General features: G+C 40.6%; 1 protein-coding gene and 1 long non-coding RNA gene across 3 annotated transcripts in view; both read left to right on the top strand.

The window, feature by feature from the left end:
- ccdc22 (coiled-coil domain containing 22) overlaps window positions 1-21,676 on the top strand; it is a 41,451-nt gene that overhangs the window by 9,750 nt on the left and 10,025 nt on the right. Inside the window, exons 1-4 of one of the 2 annotated variants that reach the window (XM_035159320.2) lie at window positions 6,262-6,661; window positions 10,463-10,640; window positions 15,613-15,745; window positions 17,294-17,400. In XM_035159320.2, coding sequence (XP_035015211.1) covers window positions 6,612-6,661; window positions 10,463-10,640; window positions 15,613-15,745; window positions 17,294-17,400 — 468 coding nt within the window. In that variant the 5' untranslated portion in view covers window positions 6,262-6,611. Of the gene's footprint in view, window positions 1-6,261; window positions 6,662-10,462; window positions 10,641-15,612; window positions 15,746-17,293; window positions 17,401-21,676 lie in introns of those variants that run through there. The other variant, XM_035159322.2, reaches the window with a different exon arrangement.
- On the top strand, window positions 17,407-20,133 carry LOC118111062. Its single transcript, XR_004697042.2, has 2 exons — window positions 17,407-18,550; window positions 19,282-20,133. It is a non-coding gene; the product is annotated as an uncharacterized LOC118111062 (long non-coding RNA).

The raw sequence follows: 21,676 nt of genomic DNA, 5'->3' as shown, positions 1-21,676 counted from the left end.
GAAGTTGCCACTGATATACAAACAGCTGCTCATGTGTGGTCTGTGACATTGTGAAGGGGGGTGAAGAAGAATTGTGCATAACCGTCACTCCATCTGGGGAGGATACTAAATTGAGGCCTAACACAATCATCAAATTTCTTCCTAATTAATTGGGCATCAGGGATCCAACAGAAAATCATGTTCAAACCTTATGGGATGTTTGTCAAACTGAGCGGCACATTTGAGAGGTTTTGTGAAATTTTCTTTTACAGTGGCACCGCTGGCACCTTGAGAGAATATAAAGCGACCACTCATCTCAGGAGATGTGGGCAAATCTGACATCCTAACCACAGAATAACCTGCACCAGAGTCGACCATGAAATTAAGTTTGTGACCGTTAACACACAGTTCGAGTTGAGGCATTTTCTTAAAAGCATCACTATTGTACTTAACATAAGAACCACAAAGTTGTGTTTGCTCTGGTGTGTGTGTGTGTGCGGTTAGTTTAGCAAGCATTTCTTCATTGCTGGAGCTTTTGTGTGTGTGTGTGCAGTTAGAATTGCAAGTGTTTTCTTCATTGTCGGCAGTGAAAGTTCTTGTCTCCCCCTCCTCTCGCTGCTGGGGCAGTCCTTTGCCCAGTGTACAGAGAAGCCTCGCCCACGGCCACGTCCACGCCCCTCTCTTCCTGGTACAGTGAAGTTGGCTCTGCTATCAGCGTTATCTTGTCTGCGTGGCCTTGACAGGGCTGACACAGCCTGCATCATGGTTAGCTTTGCTTTCTGGAGTTGTTGATTCTTTTTCTGTGAGTTTTGTGAGTTTTGTCTTTTGTTTCTTTGTGTTGACGTTCAGCATGTTCAGAATGACATCTGACCTCTGTCAAGTGAGCATCCTCAAAACCCGATGCAGGTGTGGCCTGCGTCTGCCCGTAGTGGGGGGAGCAGACCATTCAGGAAGGCCTGTTTCAGATGTGTTTCATAAGCCCCTGGCTCGTTGCCAAGGTTGTCAGGTATGGGGATGCTTCTGTGTTGATTAAACAGGACGGTCAGACGTGTTAGGAAATCTCCTACGGTTTCGCCTGGTTGTTGTTTGCACCCCGTTATTTTGGACATGTCAATTTTATTGGGGAAGGCGGTCCTCAGGGTGTTGAGGAGTGTGTTGAGAGCATTGACGTATGCTGCATTAATTGCATCATCCCAGTCTGGTGAAGTCAGACGGAGGTCCTAGCTGATCCAGGAGCTCGTTGACCCAGGGCATTGGATATGCTTTAAACAGTGAAACATCATTCACCTTGTGGTGGTCCACACAGAAGCGTATATATCCATCCTTCTTGGCTACAAGGACGATGGGGCTGCACCAGGCACTGTTCTATTTCCCTCATCTCAAGCATAGCTGCCAACTCTTTCTGAATAACTTTTCGTTCGTGTTCAGGAAGTCGATAGAGTCGTGAACGTAATCCCCAGGGAAGCCTAGACATGATGTTGTTTGAGTTTTGTGCATCCTTGCAAGGGTGAGAACACGTCAGCAAAGTGCTGCTGGGGAGAGATGGTCATCACAAGGGAGCGAGGCCGGGTTGATGTAATTTGGCACCTCAGGCCCCAACTCATCTATTTCACTTACCAGTGTGACGACCCTCTCATTCTGCCTGCCGGTGTGCCTTGCTCTGTGCTGGTGCGTGGAGCTACAGCCACCTACCTGCCCATCTGGGTGGGCCTTCCCAGAATGCATATAAGTCTGCTCTTCTGGGAGTGTCTAGATCTCTCTCAGCAGGGCCTGCTGCACCAGCCTGAACCTGGATCCTTTGTTTGGTTTGCTGCACTAACAAACACGCATCACACGATATTCTCACTCATCCACACACTTCTGACACCACTGATGCCCTTCATACTTACACACCTCAAAAGTTAGGAAATATGATGTTTGAGTTCAGTTGAATAAACTACTTTTGACTGGTCGATCTGTGTGTGATCTCCCTTTTTGTTGCCAGCTTTGAGTCAGGTGGTAACACCAGCAACACCAGAAAAATGGTCCCTGCCTCTCTCCATGCTTTCAGGAGATTAAAGTGATATACATGTATTTGTGTGGCTCCACCCCTGTCAGAACGAACAACCTCACAGTTGACATCCCCCACTTGTGACCACGAAGGGCCCTTGCCACTTGGCAAGTAATTTAGAGCTAGAAGAGGGGAGCAACACAAGTACTTTATCTCCCAGTGTAAATTGCCTTAGCCTAGCCCCACTATTGTACAGGCACTTTTTATTTGTTTGTTTTTTGTTTTTTTAAATATTTATTTTGTTTTAATTTGTGAAATGGTGACAACAGAAAGTGACAAACAAGATAGTGAAGAAACACAGATATATGTACATAAAAGACATAGACATAAAATAATGCAGTTAAAGTGATGTGTTTGATAATGTAGTGATGAAATAAGGGTTTCTGGAGTAGCAACCGCAACAATTCATAATGGTACTCAAAATTTGCAACTCCTGAGACAAAGGGACCCCAGTCCACTCAGTATAGGAAGGTGATTATTTGGGGCATTTGAAAATGTCCATTTCATGCAAGTTCGCTTAAACAATAGCTCTAATATTTTATTTATTTCATCACACATTATTTTATAATAATCAGCCATCTTAATCGACTGCTCCCTTGTGCACTGATCCGAAAACTCAGACAGTGCTTAAAAATAATAATCTACGGCTGTCATGACTGAAACTAAATTAACAATGCACAACCAATAAGTGTCCAGAAAACAAAAGAATGTACAATATTGACTGTTCATATTATAGTAACCTCTTACATGGAGCATCCCCTCTCTTCAGGGGTTATTACAGTGGGTACTTGTGCACCAAAACCAACTGGTGTGGCAAAATGACCAGAAACTGGCAACTCTGTCAAACAAGTGACATGCTTCAAGGTCAATTGCTCTAACTGCTGTCACCCCACACTACACTCATGAACGGGCAGATCCCAAAGGAAAAACGCTATTACCATGTGATATAGCTCAAATGTGGCACAGTGCACTGCAAGGCAACACTAACCTTCCCTTTTCCTGTGACCTGAACTTATTTCACCACATCAAACTCCCATTAAGAGATTCCACCACTGACTTAAACAAAAGGAATTCCGGTGCAGACATCGCTACCCTGTCATATATGTCACCTTCTGAAAGGCATCGACAGAAGATGCAACTCTACAACAAAGAACTCTACAATCACAATACAAATGTCGCCAATCAGTGAAGACTCAACACTTCAAACAAAGTTAGCAACGCAATACTCGAATCGGATGAGCCCCCAATTTGTAACGTCCTGGCTCTGTCACCATAGCAAATAAGGGAACATGCGATGGTTTAATTTTAGTAATGATTATATTTGACAAAATATTTTTTTCATTTAACTAAGATAACAAAAATAGAAATTTCAACAAATAAGGGTGGCAGGTACTCAACCTGGGAAGGGACATAGAGACCAAAAACTAGTATTTTTGTAAGATCTTGCAGTTTTTCATTTAGACCTTCAATGCACTTCCATGTTTTTCAATGTGTTTCCGGTTCAGTTCGGTAACTTGGAAACCACAACAATGGAGCATGTGGAGGTGGGCTTGGTTTGGGCACTCAGCTGTGGGAGAGAGAGAGGCTGTGCAGAGCAGTGCCAGGCGAGTTGATTGGTAGAGCTGCATTGAGTTGAGTCTAATCAAACTGGACTGAGGAGGGGGAATACAGATGCTGATCATGGCTGCAGATCCACGGAGATAATTAAGCCAGACGTGTATGACTTCTCAAAAGAACCAAACTTCATCTGGCACCTGGACTTAATGACACTCCTGGGGGATCCCACTCCTTCAACAGAGATAAGTTTTGTTTTAGTCCATACCTGTTGTCAAGCCCCTAAACCAATGTCTCTCCGTAACTTTCAAACAACTCCAAGATGCATACCACGACCTACTGTAGATCTACTTGTTCTCTGCTCTGCCCTACTTTATCATAAAAAATGTGGCACAGATAATGTTCAGATGGTAGTGGTGGGCGTCGTTCAGTCCTGCAAAGGTGAACGTTGCAGTTGAAAACTGATTCAGTGCACCATTCACCAAAAATATGAGCACCTTCAATGAACTAGCTCTTTTAGCGTGTTCATGCACAACACTGACCTCAGCAGTGGTATCACTAATAACAGAAAATGAAACTTGGTCGTAACGTGTTGTTGCTGCTGTGGTCAATGCAAAGAACGACAGAGATGACAGTGCCGTAAATAAAAAAATGGTTTGTTATGGCTGTATGTGTTCCTGCAATTTGTCCCTGTTCCCCTCCTGTCTTCCCTGTAGATCCGTCCTGATTCAATTGTCTTACACATATTGTACCTAATAGAAATTATATAGATCTTATACATATCCATAACTTTACTAATCTCCCCCTTCTGCCTAGATTCTAAAGCCAGGTTCCACTCTGCGTATCTAATGCTGTATCTAAATGTGCTTTTATAACTTGCCCCAGATTCTTATAGGATTCCTCACAAATAGGTTATGGGTTTTTCAATGTGTCAGAATACATGGATAATGACGATGTTGGAGCATTTTCTATTGTGACTAGGGGGTTGAAGGATAAGTCATTTATTATTTTTTCCGTATAAAGTTTTAAAGATTTTTTTTTAGGTGCATTGTTAAACACACAAAATATAAGACTTTGTCTTACACTCTTAACTCATAAACTCTATCTCTAGTTTGGGTCTCAGTTGACTGAGACTGAATACTGCAGAATTCTTATTTTTTAATTTTTTTAATGGTATTATTCTCCAAAACAAAAAAGTTGCTCCTCACTTCTCAGTTGCAAATAATAATATTATTATTCAACACAAAAGTTACCTTTACTCCTAGTGGTGATCAGCCCTTGAATACGTTCTTGTTGTCTAGCATCTACCCTTTTTAACAGTGATCACACCTTGACTTCTATGTTGTAGTCAAGTGGCCACGATTATTATTTGTAAAATTTGCTACTAGTGATCAGCCCTTGATAATTTTCCTTTTTTGATGCCAACCTGTCCTTGGTATTGGGATAAGACGTATCATGAGGCAGTCTCCATTCTCAACATGACTTGTAGTGACCTAGCTTTATCTACTGCCTCCCATATATATTACTGAGATATCCCTACTTTACTTCAAGCTGTTTGGTGTGGATGCCTCTTTTAACACATCTGTGTTATATTGAACTCATATATTCAAGTAAGAACAACTGAATGTGTTTAATTTGACCTGTGTATTCACCACTGTGACTGCCACAAACAAGATCAGTCATTCTCATCAAACAACAAATTGCTATTAATTATATTAATAATATTTTGAAATGAACGGTACTCTAATCCTGTTTGAACTATAAAGGCAATCAGAGATACCTCTACCAAACAGTCCCTTTATAAAACCACATTTAAATTCACTATAGATCCTTTGAAAAATCAACCAAAATGTCTAAAAAATGCCATTTCTCACAATGGTTAAGAAAGTGAAAAAATGTGTCCTAGATCCGCCCCCTGATTGGAATCCACACCAACATTTAATTGCTTATTTCCTGACCCATACCACATTCTTCCAGGTTTCATGATAATCTGTCCAATAATTTTTACATAATCCTGTTAACTAACTAATTGGGACAGAAAGCAGACAGACAGATGAAAACATGACCTCCTTAGCAGAGGTACTGAAATATGTTCTTTTTTTTTAATAGTTCAAGAAAATGAGGACTATTTTTGTAGTTTATTCCCTCTTCCACCCTGAAAGTTGAAAAGAAAATGAAATATTCTTATATTAATTTATTGGGAAACAGTGCAGTCCCTCTGGGGTATGCAGAGCTGTCAACCTAACAGTGAAGGAAGTTACATACAGTGTTTCTTAATATTCTATTGTTATTGGGAAATTATTCATTTATACTTTAGGAGATACTTTGGGTCAACAGAAACGATGTTTGATAGATTGGAAGAATTGTGTTTTTACTTTTTAAATAAACTTTTTACTAGATAGGTTCAAATTGATAGATATAGCTAGAAGCCTTTTAATTATATCTAAATTTATTTCATTTTTTAACTGTTTTTTGTTCTTTATTATTTCGGCTCTTCACCTGGGGCTGAAGATAAGAATGTTGCCTTGACCATTTGCATTTGTCAACGTGAAAACAAATTCCAGCATCTTTCCGGTCACGAGAAAGTTTCTTTTGGTGCATGCTGGGAAATGTATTTCTTGGGTCGTAATTCTTCAGCTGTTCGCATGAACATTAGGTCGAGAGGAAACTTCACCTCCCAGAAACACCGCCGTGGTTTTCCCTTTTTACTTCCTCCCACACGGAACAGGATCCGCGGTACCACTTGTTTCATGTTGGCAGTACTACTCAGCTTCAGTTCCAAGACTCTATCACAAGTTTGTCTGTGGCAGGACACTTCACCTGTAACAGTGGCGAAGTGTCGGCGAAGTCCGGAGTGGCAGCCTCGCTAACTAGCTGGTAGCTAACAGAGGATGGGAGCCGGTTCTCTATCTTCGTCTCAGGGGAAGCGTATATGAGCTAACATAGTGTTTTTAAACAAGCCCAGCAGCATCAGATGTTATCATAGAATCCATAGAATTAGCTAGTTGTCTTCGGAGAAAATACATCCATGGAGGAGGTTGACAAAATTTTGATTCACGCCCTCAAACAAGTCGGCACGTAAGTGTTTTGTTGTTGTTGTGTACAGTGCTAACCCAACCTCCAGTTATTGGAATGACGCTAGCTGACTAATGTCAAGTCTGATAATTAGCGACATGGCTGCTTTGAACCCATTAACATGGAATGACCATCATGCTGTTTTTCTGTTGTTCACATTTGGGTTTAAGATCAAAAGGTGAGGATAAGACAAGTGCTCAGAATTTCCACATTCCTTTTCTGCTGTTTACATCTAGATTTTTAACATGCTTGCACGAAGTACAATTTGTATTTTAGGTGAGCAAAGTAAAGACAATATTTGGTTGCATAACCTTGTTTAGAGTAACTGTATCAAGCCTTTGACACACTGACATCACATAACTGTTGCATTCTTCATTTGTGAAGCTTTTCAACCAACGCCTCTCTGGTTCTTGTCTTTCTCCCTTCAGTAACGTCTTTAGATGTAATATTCTTCTCTTGGTTTAAGGTCCAGTGATTGACTTGGCCAGTATTAAACCCTCCACTCCCATTCAAGTTCTTTGCTGTGTGGGTAGTTGGTGTGTAACAATTCCTTCGGCCTGTACTACAAAGCAGAGTTACTGGTAATGTAACTTCAGTGCTAACTTGTGACATCGAGAGTAACTTCGCTGTTAATCCTTACTACAAAAAGGTGATTAGATTTAACCCAAGCTTTGCCCCTGCCCATGAAGACCACCTCCTTTGTTGGCTGGGTAGACCGCATCCTTGGCATTGCACTGTGTAGAAGGGTCCTACCCACTAAACTCACTGTTCTACATGAAAATAGTTGACAACTACCTTATTAATTGATTAGTCGGGTTCGTTATAATACACGGCACAGACTGGCAGCGTCACTTTAGTTGAGGGCAGTAAAACTAAGTGTAGTGTACATGACGACGGTGTAATCCAGATGCTTTGGAAAATAAACCAGTAATTTAAATAGCCTTTGAAACCTGCCCAACATTTTTAAGAAATTATGTTGTTTGAAATAAATAAACTGACTTGGTTATCAAACCGACTAATTGGTTATTCAAGCTGAGCCTCTTGTGTAAAATGTTGGCCATGTGAGAGCAATTTATTCGTATGTGTGTTTTCAGTAAAATATGTGAAGGATTTTAGTTTCATGTGTATGTGAGAGGTCATTCTGAATAATGTCCCTTATGACCCAATATATCAGAAGCACACTGTCTAAAAACACATTTTCTTCACGAAATGCTCAAACCCTTTTTTGAAATTAAAGCCAAACACCCAAAACAAAACTAGTGGTTAAAATAATATTTTTTGTTTTATCAACAATTGCAAAATGAACGTCATTATAGTTCTTAAGATGTTTTTTTACTATAGATGCAACCCTGCTACTCTGCAAAGGCCTCTGAAATTCATGGTTCAGTTCAGACTAGGGATGGGCATTCGATTAAAATGTCTTAATCGATCGTCGGGAGAATTAACGACCGATTTTCGATTAATCATTAATATTTTTATATTAAAATTAACTATTTATAGGCTATATTAAAATGCAGTGAAAATGGAAAAAACACAGCGTGTTTCCTCATTGAGATCTTTATTACAAGATGAACAACTCTTGTGGCAGTTAAACGGGATCCATTCAATGGTTACACTTGAAAATATGCGCTGCTGTACTCTTAAGCAGCGGAGCCGACAGCTAGAAGCCGGTGCTCATAAACACAACTGACCCAAAATAAAATAATAATAATATAAAAAACAATCATGTTAAACAATAACTTAACCAAAAATATATAATACTTAGGTCTGACAGGTTTCAGACCTAAGCTTTTAACAGCTCCTGCTTCCGTTCTTCGTAGTGCGTTTCTACCAGTCTGGTGATGGTACGTCGTGACGGAATGTGATATGCCGGTTCCAATAAGTTGTCGAAAACCTTCGCCCTCAACAATACTTAAGGGTAGCATATCCATCTCGATGAACTTGCAGATCCGTTAGGTAATTTTCTCTGCTTGTTGTGCATCGCAGCTCCTCCGTGCTAACACCGAGTTGATGCTAGGTTGAGACCGAGAGCAGGATGCACCGCCACGAACCAGGGTCGGATGTGCGTTGTTCAAGTGGTACATCATTTGAGTCGTGGCCGAGTTGTACTTATACACAGCTTCGCAGTGTTGGCAGTGAATTAAGTCATTTTTTAAATCAAAATGGTCCCACGCTACACTTCGCCGTGACCTCTTCATGTTTACTTTTGAAATACACGGAAACTCGCAGGTAACTGAGTAGGCCTGTGGCGTTTTTTTTCAAACATTGCCCCGTGTGGTAAAATGTTTAATTGCTGCCACATAGCGAAATCCATTGCATTCCTTCAAGACTCACACTACGCAACAGAACATGCATTAGTTTTATCGATGAAAAAATAATGTCATCGACGAAATTCTTAATGATCAATTAATCGATCGTCGATTAATTATGCCCATCCCTAGTTCAGACCTCGATTTTTGAGACACAGGTTGGTTCACACCGATTTGACCCCGAAGGGCCTATTGTTTTTACTTTGGTTTGTTATTATTATTTGTAGTCTGCCTCCTCAGCTCAAATTCTCATGAGCTGGAATGAGCTAGAAACATGAAACTTGGCACAATAACTGGAATTGAACTTTCCCTGAAACATGATCTCATTCAACCACATGGTGCATTGTAATCAAGCTTTGAAAACATTTGACACGCAAGTCCAGCCAATAGTGCTCTACAACAAGCCAATTACACCATAAAAATCCGCCATGATGGATTTTTTGCAGATTCGCATTAATTGAAAAACAGTAATGTCAGGTGTACTTTTTGGTTTTTCAATCAATCAACACTAAATTTGGTTCACAGCATTGTGAGACTGAGATACACATTTCTATTATAAATGAGCTGAATTGGTCAGGGATGCATGATATGCATCCCTAACCAATTCACCGGCCACTTTATTAGGTACACCTTGCTAGTACCAGGTTGGACCCCCTTTTTCCTTCAGAACTGCCTTAATTCTTCGTAGCATAGATTCAACAAGGCGTGGCGTTTAAACATCTGCTTCAGGGTTCGACGCGTTGTGCGTTCAGAGATGGTATTCTGCAAACCTTGGTTGTAACGAGTGGTTATTATAGTTACTGTTGCCTTTCTATCATCTCGAACCACTCTGCCCATTCTCCTCTGACCTCTGACATCAACAAGGCATTTTCGTCCACACAACTGCCGCTCACTGGATATTTTCTCTTTTTGGGACCATTCTCTGTAAACCCTAGAGATGGTTGTGCGTGAAAATCCCAGTAGATCAGCAGTTGTTGAAATACTCAGACCAGCCCGTCTGGCACCAACAACCATGCCACGTTCAAAGTCACTAAAATCCCCTTTCTTCCCCATTCTGATGCTCGGTTTGAACTTCAGCAAGTTGTCTTCACCACGTCTAGATGCCTTAATGCATTGAGTTGCTGCCATGTGATTGGCTGATTAGCTATTTGTGTTAACAAGCAATTGAACAGGTGTGCCTAATAAAGTGGCCAGTGAGTGTATAGTTCAGTGTCTTGCTGAAGGACACTTTTGCATGTAGACTGGAGGAGTTGGGGAGCGAACCAGCAAGCTTCTGGTTAGTGGATAACCTGCACAACTTAATTGATTATAACTCAATAAAATAGTTGTAGTATTATTCTTATATTTTGGTTGTTGAGGGGGTTGTTGGTGATGTCACTGACTGATGTTGATACCAGGAAATAAAATGTGAAAAATTGTGAACACTTTATAATCTTCAATTCCTTCCTTTTCGAGGGGACTGTATCTACCTTAAAATTTGATTTGTTATCTACAGGGAGGTGAGTGAGGAGATTGACAGTGTCAGACACTTCAGCAGTGAGCTGATCGTGCAGGCGGTGGTCCGATGTATCCAGGTGATTGATCCAGGCCTTGGCAGTTCGCTGCCCACCTCCCTTCCTCCAGGCATGTCTGCTCGTTTCAGAGTAGGAATGAGCCTGGCACAAGCCTGTCAGGTAACATGCTTATTTATTTATTTTGAATGAAGTGAATTTGAACTCAAATGTATACCCTGAAAAAGACTTTACTGAACCAGAGAAAGTGAGAACAAAGAGGAAAGTTAAAGCTGTTCAGTTGTTAATGTTTGTTGAGATAGTTTATATGTGAAATGTAGTTATATATTAAGAAAAAAGGGGAAACTCAAACCTCTTTTTATAATTTCTTTTTAAAATTAAGCATTTTATTTTAAGATGACTTTTTCAAAAGCTCTTTATTTTGTATACAAACATTATTTACTTGAAACAAGAAAATAATATAAATTGTATTATTAGAGTACACTTCAGTTCAGTGTGAAAATTTATAATAAACATTACTGAAATACTATAACTACAAGGCTACTTCCAGATAATTTTTTTGATAGACTGCTAAACTTGTATTTACAGTGGTTTGATATTCCTCCAGAAAGTTACTTTGATTTTACTTAGGTTTTCAATGATTTTGTTGTTGGACAGCTTAATGTAGATTGATATATTCCTTTTACTTGAATGGAACAAGCTCTTGCACACATTTTATTTTGGAGAGATATGGGAGTGTAAAAGGAATAATGCCTTGGAGTGCATACTTTGTTTGTTGTCAGATTTGTTTGTATTTAAGAGAAGATTATTAAATAAATATAAATGTATAAATTATTTTTTTTACTTTTGATGAATGAATTATTATATAAATCGAGTAATAAAATATAATCGTTATATTAATCGAAACAATAATCGATAGGTGCAGCCCTAGTATAATGCACAATATTTAGCTTTTCAGTTAAAGGGGACATAGCATGCAAATTCCACTTTGTTAGTGCTTCTACAGGTTAATGTGGGTATCTGGCATGTCTACCAACCCAAAAACTCTGGGGAAAAAACACTCGCGTGTTTTGTTATAGTTCCTCTAAGTCAGAAACGTCATGCTTGAGCGACTCGATTGCGCTTCCTGGGTTTTGTGTCGTAACAAGGAACTGGAAGTCTCCCTACATGGTCTTGGCCCACCCCCCACCTCATCCCCCCGTCCCCCCACACTCGCTACGCCGGGTTTACACCGAGGCAGCGAGGCAGCGCAGCGCCGTTCCTGAGCGCGCGCCGCCTGGCTGTTCACACGGGACGAGCATTTCTCCGCTGGTCAGCACGCGATTCACTCACATGTGGCATTTGTCTGGATCGTTGGGACTGGGAGGCTGCAGCAGTTGCTCGGGAGCCACCGCTCGGTCTCCCGCGCGTGAGCTGGAATTTGTGTCAGCGCCACACAGCCAGCAGTGTGGAAGACTTCCGCAGTGTTCAGCGCTACTGTAACCCCGGAACCCCGACATTCAACGGTACAACAACAAGCGGAGAAAGCAGAATCGCGGGCTGACCTTATATATACAGTCTATGGGGCTGACCAGCGGGAGAAATGCTCGCCCGTGTGAACAGCCAGGCGGCTGCGCGCTGAGAACCGCTGCGCTGCCTCGCAGCGGTCTTCAACACTGCCAGCTGTGTGGAAGACTTCCGCAGTGTTCAGCTCTACTGTACGCCGGGTTACAGTAGTTACGCTGGGTTACAGTAGTTACGCCGGGTTACAGTAGTTACGCCGGTACACCGGACGCGGCGCCGCTGGCAGGCAGCGCAGCGCCGTTCTCCAGCACGCAGCCGCCTGGCTGTTCACACGGGACGTGCATTTCTCCGCTGGTCAGCCCCATAGACTGTACAGTGCCTTGCATAAGTATTCACCCCTTGGACTTTTTCCCATTATGTACTGTTACTAACTGGAATTCAAATAGACTTAAATAAACTTTTCCCGTTTGATCAACAAAACATGCATAGTACTTTGGAGGTGCAAAATAAATTTTATTGTGACACAAACAATAATGAGAACAAAAGTTGACATCTGTTGGGTGCATAAGTATTCACCCCCTGTGTCAATACTTGGTAGAACCCCTTCGCTGCAATTACAGCTGCAAGTCTTTGTCTCTACCAGCTTTGCACATCTAGAGATGGAAAGGTTTGTCCATTCTTCTTGGCAAAAAAGATGAAGCTCAGTCAGATTGGATGGAGACCGTCTGTGAACCGCAATCTTCAAGTCTTGCCATAGATTCTCTATTGGATTGAGGTCTGGGCTTTGACTGGGCCATTTTAAGACATTAACATTCTTTAATCCAAACCATTCCTTTGTAGCTCTGGCTGTATGTTTAGGGTCATTGTCCTGCTGGAAGATGAACCTCCGCCCCAGTCTCAAGTCTTTTGCAGACTGCATCAGATTTTCTTCAAGGATTTCCCTGTATTTGGCTCCATCCATCTTTCCTCTATTCTGACCAGTTTCCCTGTACCTGCTGAAGAGAAGCATCCCCACAGCATGATGCTACCACCACCATATTTCACTGTTGGGATGGTGTGCTCAGGGTGATGGGCAGTGTTGGGTTTTCGCCACACATAGCGTTTTGCATTGAGGCCAAAAGTTCAATTTTGGTCTCATCTGACCAGAGACCTTCTTCCACATGTTTGCTGTGTCTCCCACATGGCTTCTGGCAAACTCCAAACGGGATTTTTTATGGATCCCTTTCAACAATGGCTTTCTTCTTGCCACTCTTCCATAAAGGCCAGATTTGTGGAGTAGACGACTAATAGTTGTCCTGTGGACAGATTCTCCCACCTCAGCTGTGGATCTCTGCAACTCCTCCAGAGTAACCATGGGCCTCCTGGTTGCTTCTCTGATTAATTTTCTCCTTGTCCGACTCTTCAGTTTGGGTGGACGGCCTCCTCTTGGTAGGTTTGCGGTTGTGCCATATTCTTTCCATTTTCTTATGATGGATTTTATGGTGCTCAGAGAGATGTTCAAAGCTCTGGATATTTTTTATAACCTAACCCTGCTTCATATTTCTCCACAACTTTATCCCTGACCTGTTTGGTGAGCTCCTTGGTCTTCATGATGCTGTTTGTTCAGTAATGATCTCCAACAAACTCTGAGTCCGTCACAGAACAGGTGTATTTATACTGAGATTAAATTGCAGACAGGTGGACCCTATTTACTAATTATGTGACTTGCAAATGTGACTTGTGAATGCAATTGGTCGCACCAGATCTTTGTTAGGGGTTTCACAGTAAAGGGGTGAATACATATGCACTCAACACTTTTCAGATTTTTATTTGTAAATAATTGTGAAATCCATGTAATATTTCCCCACTTCCAAATGATGCACTATTTTGTGTTGGTCCATTACATAAACTCACTATGAAATAAATTTTAATCTGTGGTTATACCATGACAAAATGTAGAAAAGTCCAAAGGGGTGAATACTTATGCAAGGCACTGTATATATAAGGTCAGCCCGCGATTCTGCTTTCTCCGCTTGTTGTTGTACCCGTTGAATGTCGGGGTTCGGGGTAAATGATGGTCTTCATAGCCCCCCACCTCTCTTTCTCTCTCTGTCTGCTGCTTGTGTGCTTGTAGTGGATGGGCAGAGGGGACATTTAATTATGTGATTGGGAAAATTAAAACTCCAGGACAACAAGGGAATACAAAGTATGGGATGCATATTTGATAATTTATATCATATAAAATATGTAATTTATATCGTTTAAAATCATGGGGAGAGGGGGAGGGGAGCTGGCTCATTAGCATTTAAAGGAACAGGCACTCAAAACAGGTCACTCTGTGGAGGGCTGTTTTATACAGGGTAAAAAGGGTGCTGTTTTAAATGATCCTTGTGGTATTTTGACCAAAGTATGTTACAGACATTTCATTAAGACCCCAAGGAACCATATCAACTTGTGGTAAAATGGGCACGCTATGTCCCCTTTAAACAATGTGTTCTGCAGAGGAGCTGCTACTGCAGCACGCATTGTTTTTACATTGACTTTGCCTTGAATATGGCCAGAAAAATGACTATTTCCATATATAAAAGTAGTCCTGTGTACTCAAATAAATACAAGTACTATACAGTATAAAGTCGTGCATCTTACGCTCCTGCAAATATTTCACAATTTAAAAACCCCTTTTTGAAGAATGGATTCCTTCAACAGTAACGCTTGATAGTGATTAAAGGTAAATGTATTGGGCTCTGTATAGATAGTTATACACCCTCTTTCGGAAACTGTAAGTTGTAATAAGGTGCTCCTTTTTAAAAACCTATAATTTGAACAAAACTACCTGAGGAAGACTTGTGCATGCTAATGTGTCGGTCTCTTTTCTTCTGTTGATGCATTGTGTGTGTATTATTTTTGATTATATTATTATGTATTATTGATCCCCAGTTTCCCCCTGCGTTCGTTCGTTCGTGTGTGTGTTCGTGTGTTCAGAGCCAGTTGGAGTTTACAAAACACAGGCCCCGGGGCTCCGCCCCCACTCACTCACTCACTGTATAAGCTGAGAGGCGCATTCACGTGAAGCATGTGGTCTCTGACTTTGTTGAAGAACAGTGAAAACACAAAGTTTCCTCTATGATCCACAGCTGCTCAATGATCAGAAGGCAAGCCCCAACATTTATATTCGACTCAAAACAAGTTCATTTACACCTTGTTTTAAGCCTCGATTTCCACTGATATCTTCCAACGAGGTACATTCAGGAACCGTCGGAATGCTAACGTCCATTAACTTAGCCACTTCCTGTGGACTTTTATGAATTTAACATTTGTACAGTGATTTAGAGGAGATTTCAAAATATCGAGATATATATTGTGTATCGCGATATAGACTAAAATATAGTGATATTTGTTTTTGGCCATATCACCCATCCCTATCCTGTCCTGTGGTGTCATTCCAATGCTCACCAGGAAGTAGCTGTTAGCAGTTAATAATTGAATATCATTATTTATAGTACAGTTCTGAATGTTATAGAATAAGATAATCTATATCCATCCGTCCATCTTTTAATTCCTTCATTAATTAATTAACTCATTCATTCATTTATTCATTCATGGACCTGCCATACTAAAGAGCAAATGTTCCATTTGTCATTTTGGTTCCCAGGACATTGGTTATAAAGGAGAGATAGGCTATCAGACTTTTCTGTACAGTAACGAGCCAGAGATCCGCTCCCTGCTCATGTGCCTGGTGGAGAAGTTGCCCAGAGAGGGTGCTGAAACCTCAGACCAGCCAACAGGTACAGAGAACTCCAGTCTGTCATCCACACAGTTATATAACACAACATTTTTTTTACAAGTTAGCCGAAGGGATTGTTTCATGCTGGCTGTCGCAACCCATCCCTACTTTAAGCCAAAAACTCCATGTTATGATACTGTATTATGTTGCTTGGCTCGCAAATGTTTTCAAGTCTATTTATAGTGAGTGTGTCAGTTTTTATCAACCTTTAAAGTGTTTGATTGATCCTGCTGGAGTTTTTGAACTTTGTTGCAACATAATCTGCTGTCACAGAAGAAATTTAAGGTTTATTAACTCCAGAAATCAACCAGAGAAAAAATGAGTCAAACAGACAAACACTATGTCGGTCACAGACACAACGACTGAAATGTTTAATGTTTAATGTCAGAAAATAATGATGTGTGAGTTGTGAGAGAAATCGACTTACTACATTGACTCAACTTGTTTGTCGCCACAATATCAACAATGATCATCACATAACGATTGAGAATTTTGGTAATGAGTTAAATCTTTCTAAGAGGCACTCGCTCACTCTTTTCCCCTCTCTCTCTCTCTTCCTGCATCCTAACCAGGGACAGTTTATGTTTATTTATCACAAGTCATATCGTCATCGCGATATTCAACAACGTTATCGCCTATCGCTTGTTTTAATAATATCGTGCAGCCCTAGTCTTGTGACAGGAACAGATTAAGAAACACTAATACACTACTAGGGCGGCTGTGGCTGAGGGGTAGAGCGGTCGTCCTCCAACCTGAAGGTCGGCAGTTCGATCCCCAGTCTTCCCCATCTGCATGCCGAAGTGTCCTTGGGCAAGATGCTGAACCCTGAATTGCCCCTCATAGAACAACAAAGTGCTGCTAATAGATGCACTGTATGAATGTGTGTGTGATTGGGTGAATGTAAAAACTGTGCTGTAAAGAGCTTTGAGTGGTCATCAAGACTAGAAAAGCGCTATATAAATACAAAACCAAACCATTTACTACAGAAATGATTTTAAAATTATCTCTGTCCAGATAAGTGCTTTAGCTCTTCAGCTCTATAGTCTACAGTCTATACTGTTAATAACACACCTGCAAACATATATCAAATGACCTTACATGTATATTGGGCATGTGTTTGCTGGTGTAAAAAGGAAGCAGATTGTGATGTCAAATTAAATGGTAGATGGTCTGTATTTTATATAGTGATTTTCTAGTCTTGATGACCACTCAAAGCGCTTTACAATACAGTTTTACATTCACCCATTCACACACACATTCATACAGTGCATCTATGTGCAGCACTTTCTCTATGAGAAGGGGACATTTGGGGTTCAGTATCTTGCCCAAGGACACTTTGGCAATCGGAATGGGGAACACTGGGATCGAACCGCCAGGGCAACTGCTCTAACTCCTGAGCCACATCCGCCCTGAGAGTGAAGTTGAATTTTGAATTTTTGGGATATAAAATTTCAGGCTCTAGTTTTTAGGATGATTTTGTGGTATGGCATTTTGTCATCATGTATTTATTATTTGATGATTCATCCCAAGCTGTGTTCTCTTTTTGCAGGTAAATCTGTGGTTCTCCAGAGAGGCATTGCTGCTGCAATCAAAGCCCAGCTGGCCGTTCCCTGGCTGCCTACGAACTGCCGACTACCACTGCACATCGAAACACAAGTAAACTCTTCAAAGATGTATTTAGTTTTTTTAAAAAAGCTTTAATATATGAGGATATCTCCAGTTGATCAGCAGGATTGGGAGAATAGCCAAATCAAGCATATTTAAATGAATCAGACTGCTTACATATTGTTTATGGGCCATTGAGTCCATCATTGGTTGTTTTTCTTTTGCCGATTGTTTGGCGCGCACTCACTTATATATTAATTCATTCATTCAGTCTGCTCGCTCAACTTTCTCTCTCTCCCTCTCTCTTGCGCTGATGCGTCGAGACACACCGACACTGACTCAGCTGTCGTCTCTGACCCACTACAGTTTAAATGTTGATTTGTTTGTAACCACCGTCACAATATCAATACTGATCACCACATAATGATCAATACTTTTCCTAAAATAGTCAAATCTTTCGTGCATTCATTCTTTTATTCACCCTCTCCTGACTCTGCTCGCTTTCTTCCTCTCTCACTCACTCACTCACACACACACTCAGACACACTCACATCGGAAACATGTGTAAACTCAGACAAAGTAAAAACAACATAATTTGGTCTTCACCAACACAAATGATGTTTGTGTTTATTCGCACACAGAGAGGTGAAGTGAGATCTGATCTCAAGTGTTCACAGCTCTTCCATAATTGCACTCGCTGATGCTGACGTGCGCCGCACACAAATATATTCTCAATCAGTGGTTGCGGGGCAGTCGGTTGCCGATTCGAAAATGTTTGCATATTGCCCAATCCTAATGAATACAGAACTACTTCCAGACCCCGGTTTATTTGACCTATTGACGTTTTGCATCTGACGTCACAATGTCTGTCCAGCCATGGTCCCACTCTTCCGGACTGCAAAAGGGACATGTTACTTAATGGATGCCAGTGCAAAACTAATACTCTCATTCACAAATTCCCCCCAGCCATTTCTGTAATCTAGGCCTATATTCAACCATGGTTATCTCCTCTTCAATGAATCAATCAATCAAATTTGTTGTTGTGCAGTGGGGTGTACTAACAGGCAAGGCATGGATAATATAGCCCTCTATCATATGCCAAAAGTCATGAAAAGAAGGCAGAAGTGGATCACAGCCATACATTGGAAGAATTGGCAACCATCAAAATACACAAGACTGTGTAGTGCACATTTTGTACGAGGTAAGTTTCTGTTATTAGTGTTCTTAATTAAAAAGATTGAAATGTCAGTATTAGTTACTTGCAAATAATTTTATGAAGCGGAAAGCACAGCATATTCCATAGCATCGTCTCATTTGCAACAGACGCACTGAATGAGCTAACGCTAGCAAATGCCACCAAATCCAGGGGGAATCGCATATTTGTACACCGTCTGAGGTATCACTTTATGATGACAAATCAAACTTCTGCAAAGTAATATCCTTATTACATTCTTCATCCATTTTCACATGCTTGTTTCTCTTTTGAATAATCTTATGAAGTCCACCACAACATACTACATATGAAAATAATCAGGAGAACAAAGCATCAGCTAATACCGTTTTGAAATCAGTCAGCGAATTTCTCCAATATAGAGCTGGCATTATCCAACATTTATTTCCATCAGGCTCTAAGCACATATTTTAAAAAATTGCTACACCGATCTGTCCTACCATTATGGTTTTGATATTGCCAGATTCCAGACAATCTCCGTTTCACAATTATGCAAACAGATATCTCTACTGTCAGCATTTTCTGGTGAGATGCCTAATATTGTTGCATGATCATATCTAATGATCAAAGCTGTGGATAGTCTAGACTCTTCTAAACAGATAATATGATACCCTAATGACATAGGGTTAGTATCTCAATTGGCTTTACAGTGGTTTCCAGGAGAAAAAAAACCAGATTTTAATGTCTTTTTTTTTTTTCAGGTCATAAAAGTGATGATCCATTGTCACACCAACCATCTTTGTCTTCACCAAATCCCCACAGAAGAGGAAAGCAGAACGGAACATGGAAAATTACCATAAGAGGGTGGCCCTGAAAAAGAGGGAGTCGAGGCTGCAAGCAAACAGAAAAGAAAAAGCAAGAGCACAAACCTACTCACAGTATAAATTGCATAACAATATGAAATATCTGATAGGAATTACACCACAAGGGGTGATATCTTTCATATTTAAGGGCTGGGGTGGCCGAACAACTAATCCTCACATAACGGCAAACTGTGGCTTCTTAGACAAACTACTACCAGGAGACTTGGAGTCCTGGCAGACCGAGGTTTTACCATTTAGTATCTGTCTCTATTGTGCAAAAGTGGAAACACCAACTTTTACTCTGGGCAAAAACAGTTGGGTGCTATTGAACTTGAGGACACAAGAAAACTAGCAGTAGTGCACATTCAGATGGAGAGTTATTGGAAAGGCTCGTATTAAATACAAAACGTTACGAGGACCTGTGCCAATCGCATTGCTTAAAAGTGATGAGTCAACAAACTATACCACTCCTGATAAAATTGTTAAAGTGGAATGTTTGTCGACTAAATTGTGCCCATCAGTGGTACCAATTGATTAACTGAGCATGAATTAAAACCTGTACAACCTGTAACTTGTAAAATGTAATCTTTATGTATAGTGTAAATACAATCATATTATTCTCAGGGATTTGTTTTATTCCATTTCTTTTTTTTTTACATTGTAAGTTTTATGGTAAGTTGGATGGCTGGTGTTAAAGTTGATCCAGGACTGTAAAGGTGTGTCATATTTATTAAAATCACTTCAAATATACATTTGTATTGTTATTTCTATATACACAGCACAAACTTCATTCCTAAAATTAAAATATATCCCATTAAGCGGTTACATCTGGGCTTTTTTGCATGAACATACACAACAGACTGTTCAACATTACTCTATGTTTTGATCACATATATGTACATATACAGATATGAGCTATTCCATTTACTCAACGTTCAAGGAACAGCCACTTTACTCTTCATATTCTGTGTCTGTGAACTGTGTTTTAGTTATAAAGTTTGGCTATCTGGGCATGTATACTTCTTAGCCAACATTTCTGGTAAACTTCCAGACATGCAGAAGGCCTCAACATAATTGATTTCTGCTGTGAAATGGTCAGCATCAGGCAAAAAAACCCCTGGTCCATACCATAAAGTCACAGTATTTTCGTCCAGTCAAAAACAACTGGGCTTGCATTTGGTAGTAGAACAGATTTTTTCTATCAAGTTCATATCTGCCATCAGTCTTCTGAATGCAGAAATGCTTGTTCTCTGTGGCACTGAGGACTGCAGTGTCTTTGGCACTGTGTGGACACTTGATCTCCAAGACACCACTGCCACAGCAGGTGCAGGTAACCAGGCCGTCTGGAGAAGCCCCGAGGTATGGACGGAAAGGATCAATATACAGTCCAGAGTCATTGTATTTGCATCATTCAGTTACACACATGCCTTGTTGATATCGTAGATGACCTGCTGCACTCAGGATAGCAGATCTGTCTGATAAGTGACTTGGATGGGTTCTTAGGATCTGTCCTGGCTGCTGCCTTGAATTTTGATGCTGTTACCCTACTAGCCCTCATGGTAATCCACACTCTTGACTTCCTGACTCCCTGCTGTCAAGTCTGTTCCTCAATTTTCACAGCCTTTAATATGCAGAAATATTAAGCATGGAGTGAATACTAATACATTGATGAAATAACAGTCAGAAGAGATGGAAAGGAAATAATGTACCTGTTCTGATGTGACTTTAATATCATTGAATACTGCATTACATTTTGTCATGACGTCATGGTAGGAAGATTCTAGTGCATACAGCAAGTCCTGCTTTACATGTGCAGTGGCCAGACATCACTGTCCCATCCTGTTTCACAGATACCCATGGCTTTAGTGGTGTTTCAGACAATGCCTGACTATGGTGAACCTAAAACAACAGAAATGGCATACTTAGATTATTTAGTTTTGTTTATTATCACTTATCATAGAAGTTTCCCTTCTTATTAATGTCTATGTATATTCTTAGTTAGTTATTAAGAGTCAGGGTGCTGGTATACCGTAGCATAGTTTCCCCTGTGCTTTAGGGTCATTCTGACATGTCTCTGTGAGCCTTAGTCATTGAGTAGGCCTGTTTTAAGCTTGTCCTGTTTGTCAGTAAACAGCAACATATTCCTTAAAAGTGTGATTGCTACAATATGATAATGGATAGCACACTGCAATCTGACCTGGAATTTTCACATAGCCTAGGTAACAGCTGACTAATGACAGCAGGCTTCATTAAACACTTAAAAACATCATGTCAAAATCCAAGCTACAAAATT

This window comes from Hippoglossus stenolepis, chromosome 6 (assembly GCF_022539355.2).
Source record: "Hippoglossus stenolepis isolate QCI-W04-F060 chromosome 6, HSTE1.2, whole genome shotgun sequence".
Classification (NCBI taxonomy): Eukaryota; Metazoa; Chordata; class Actinopteri; order Pleuronectiformes; family Pleuronectidae; genus Hippoglossus; species Hippoglossus stenolepis.
The sequence above is the reverse complement of the archived record's forward strand: the minus strand, read 5'-3'. Positions and strand labels throughout refer to the sequence as shown.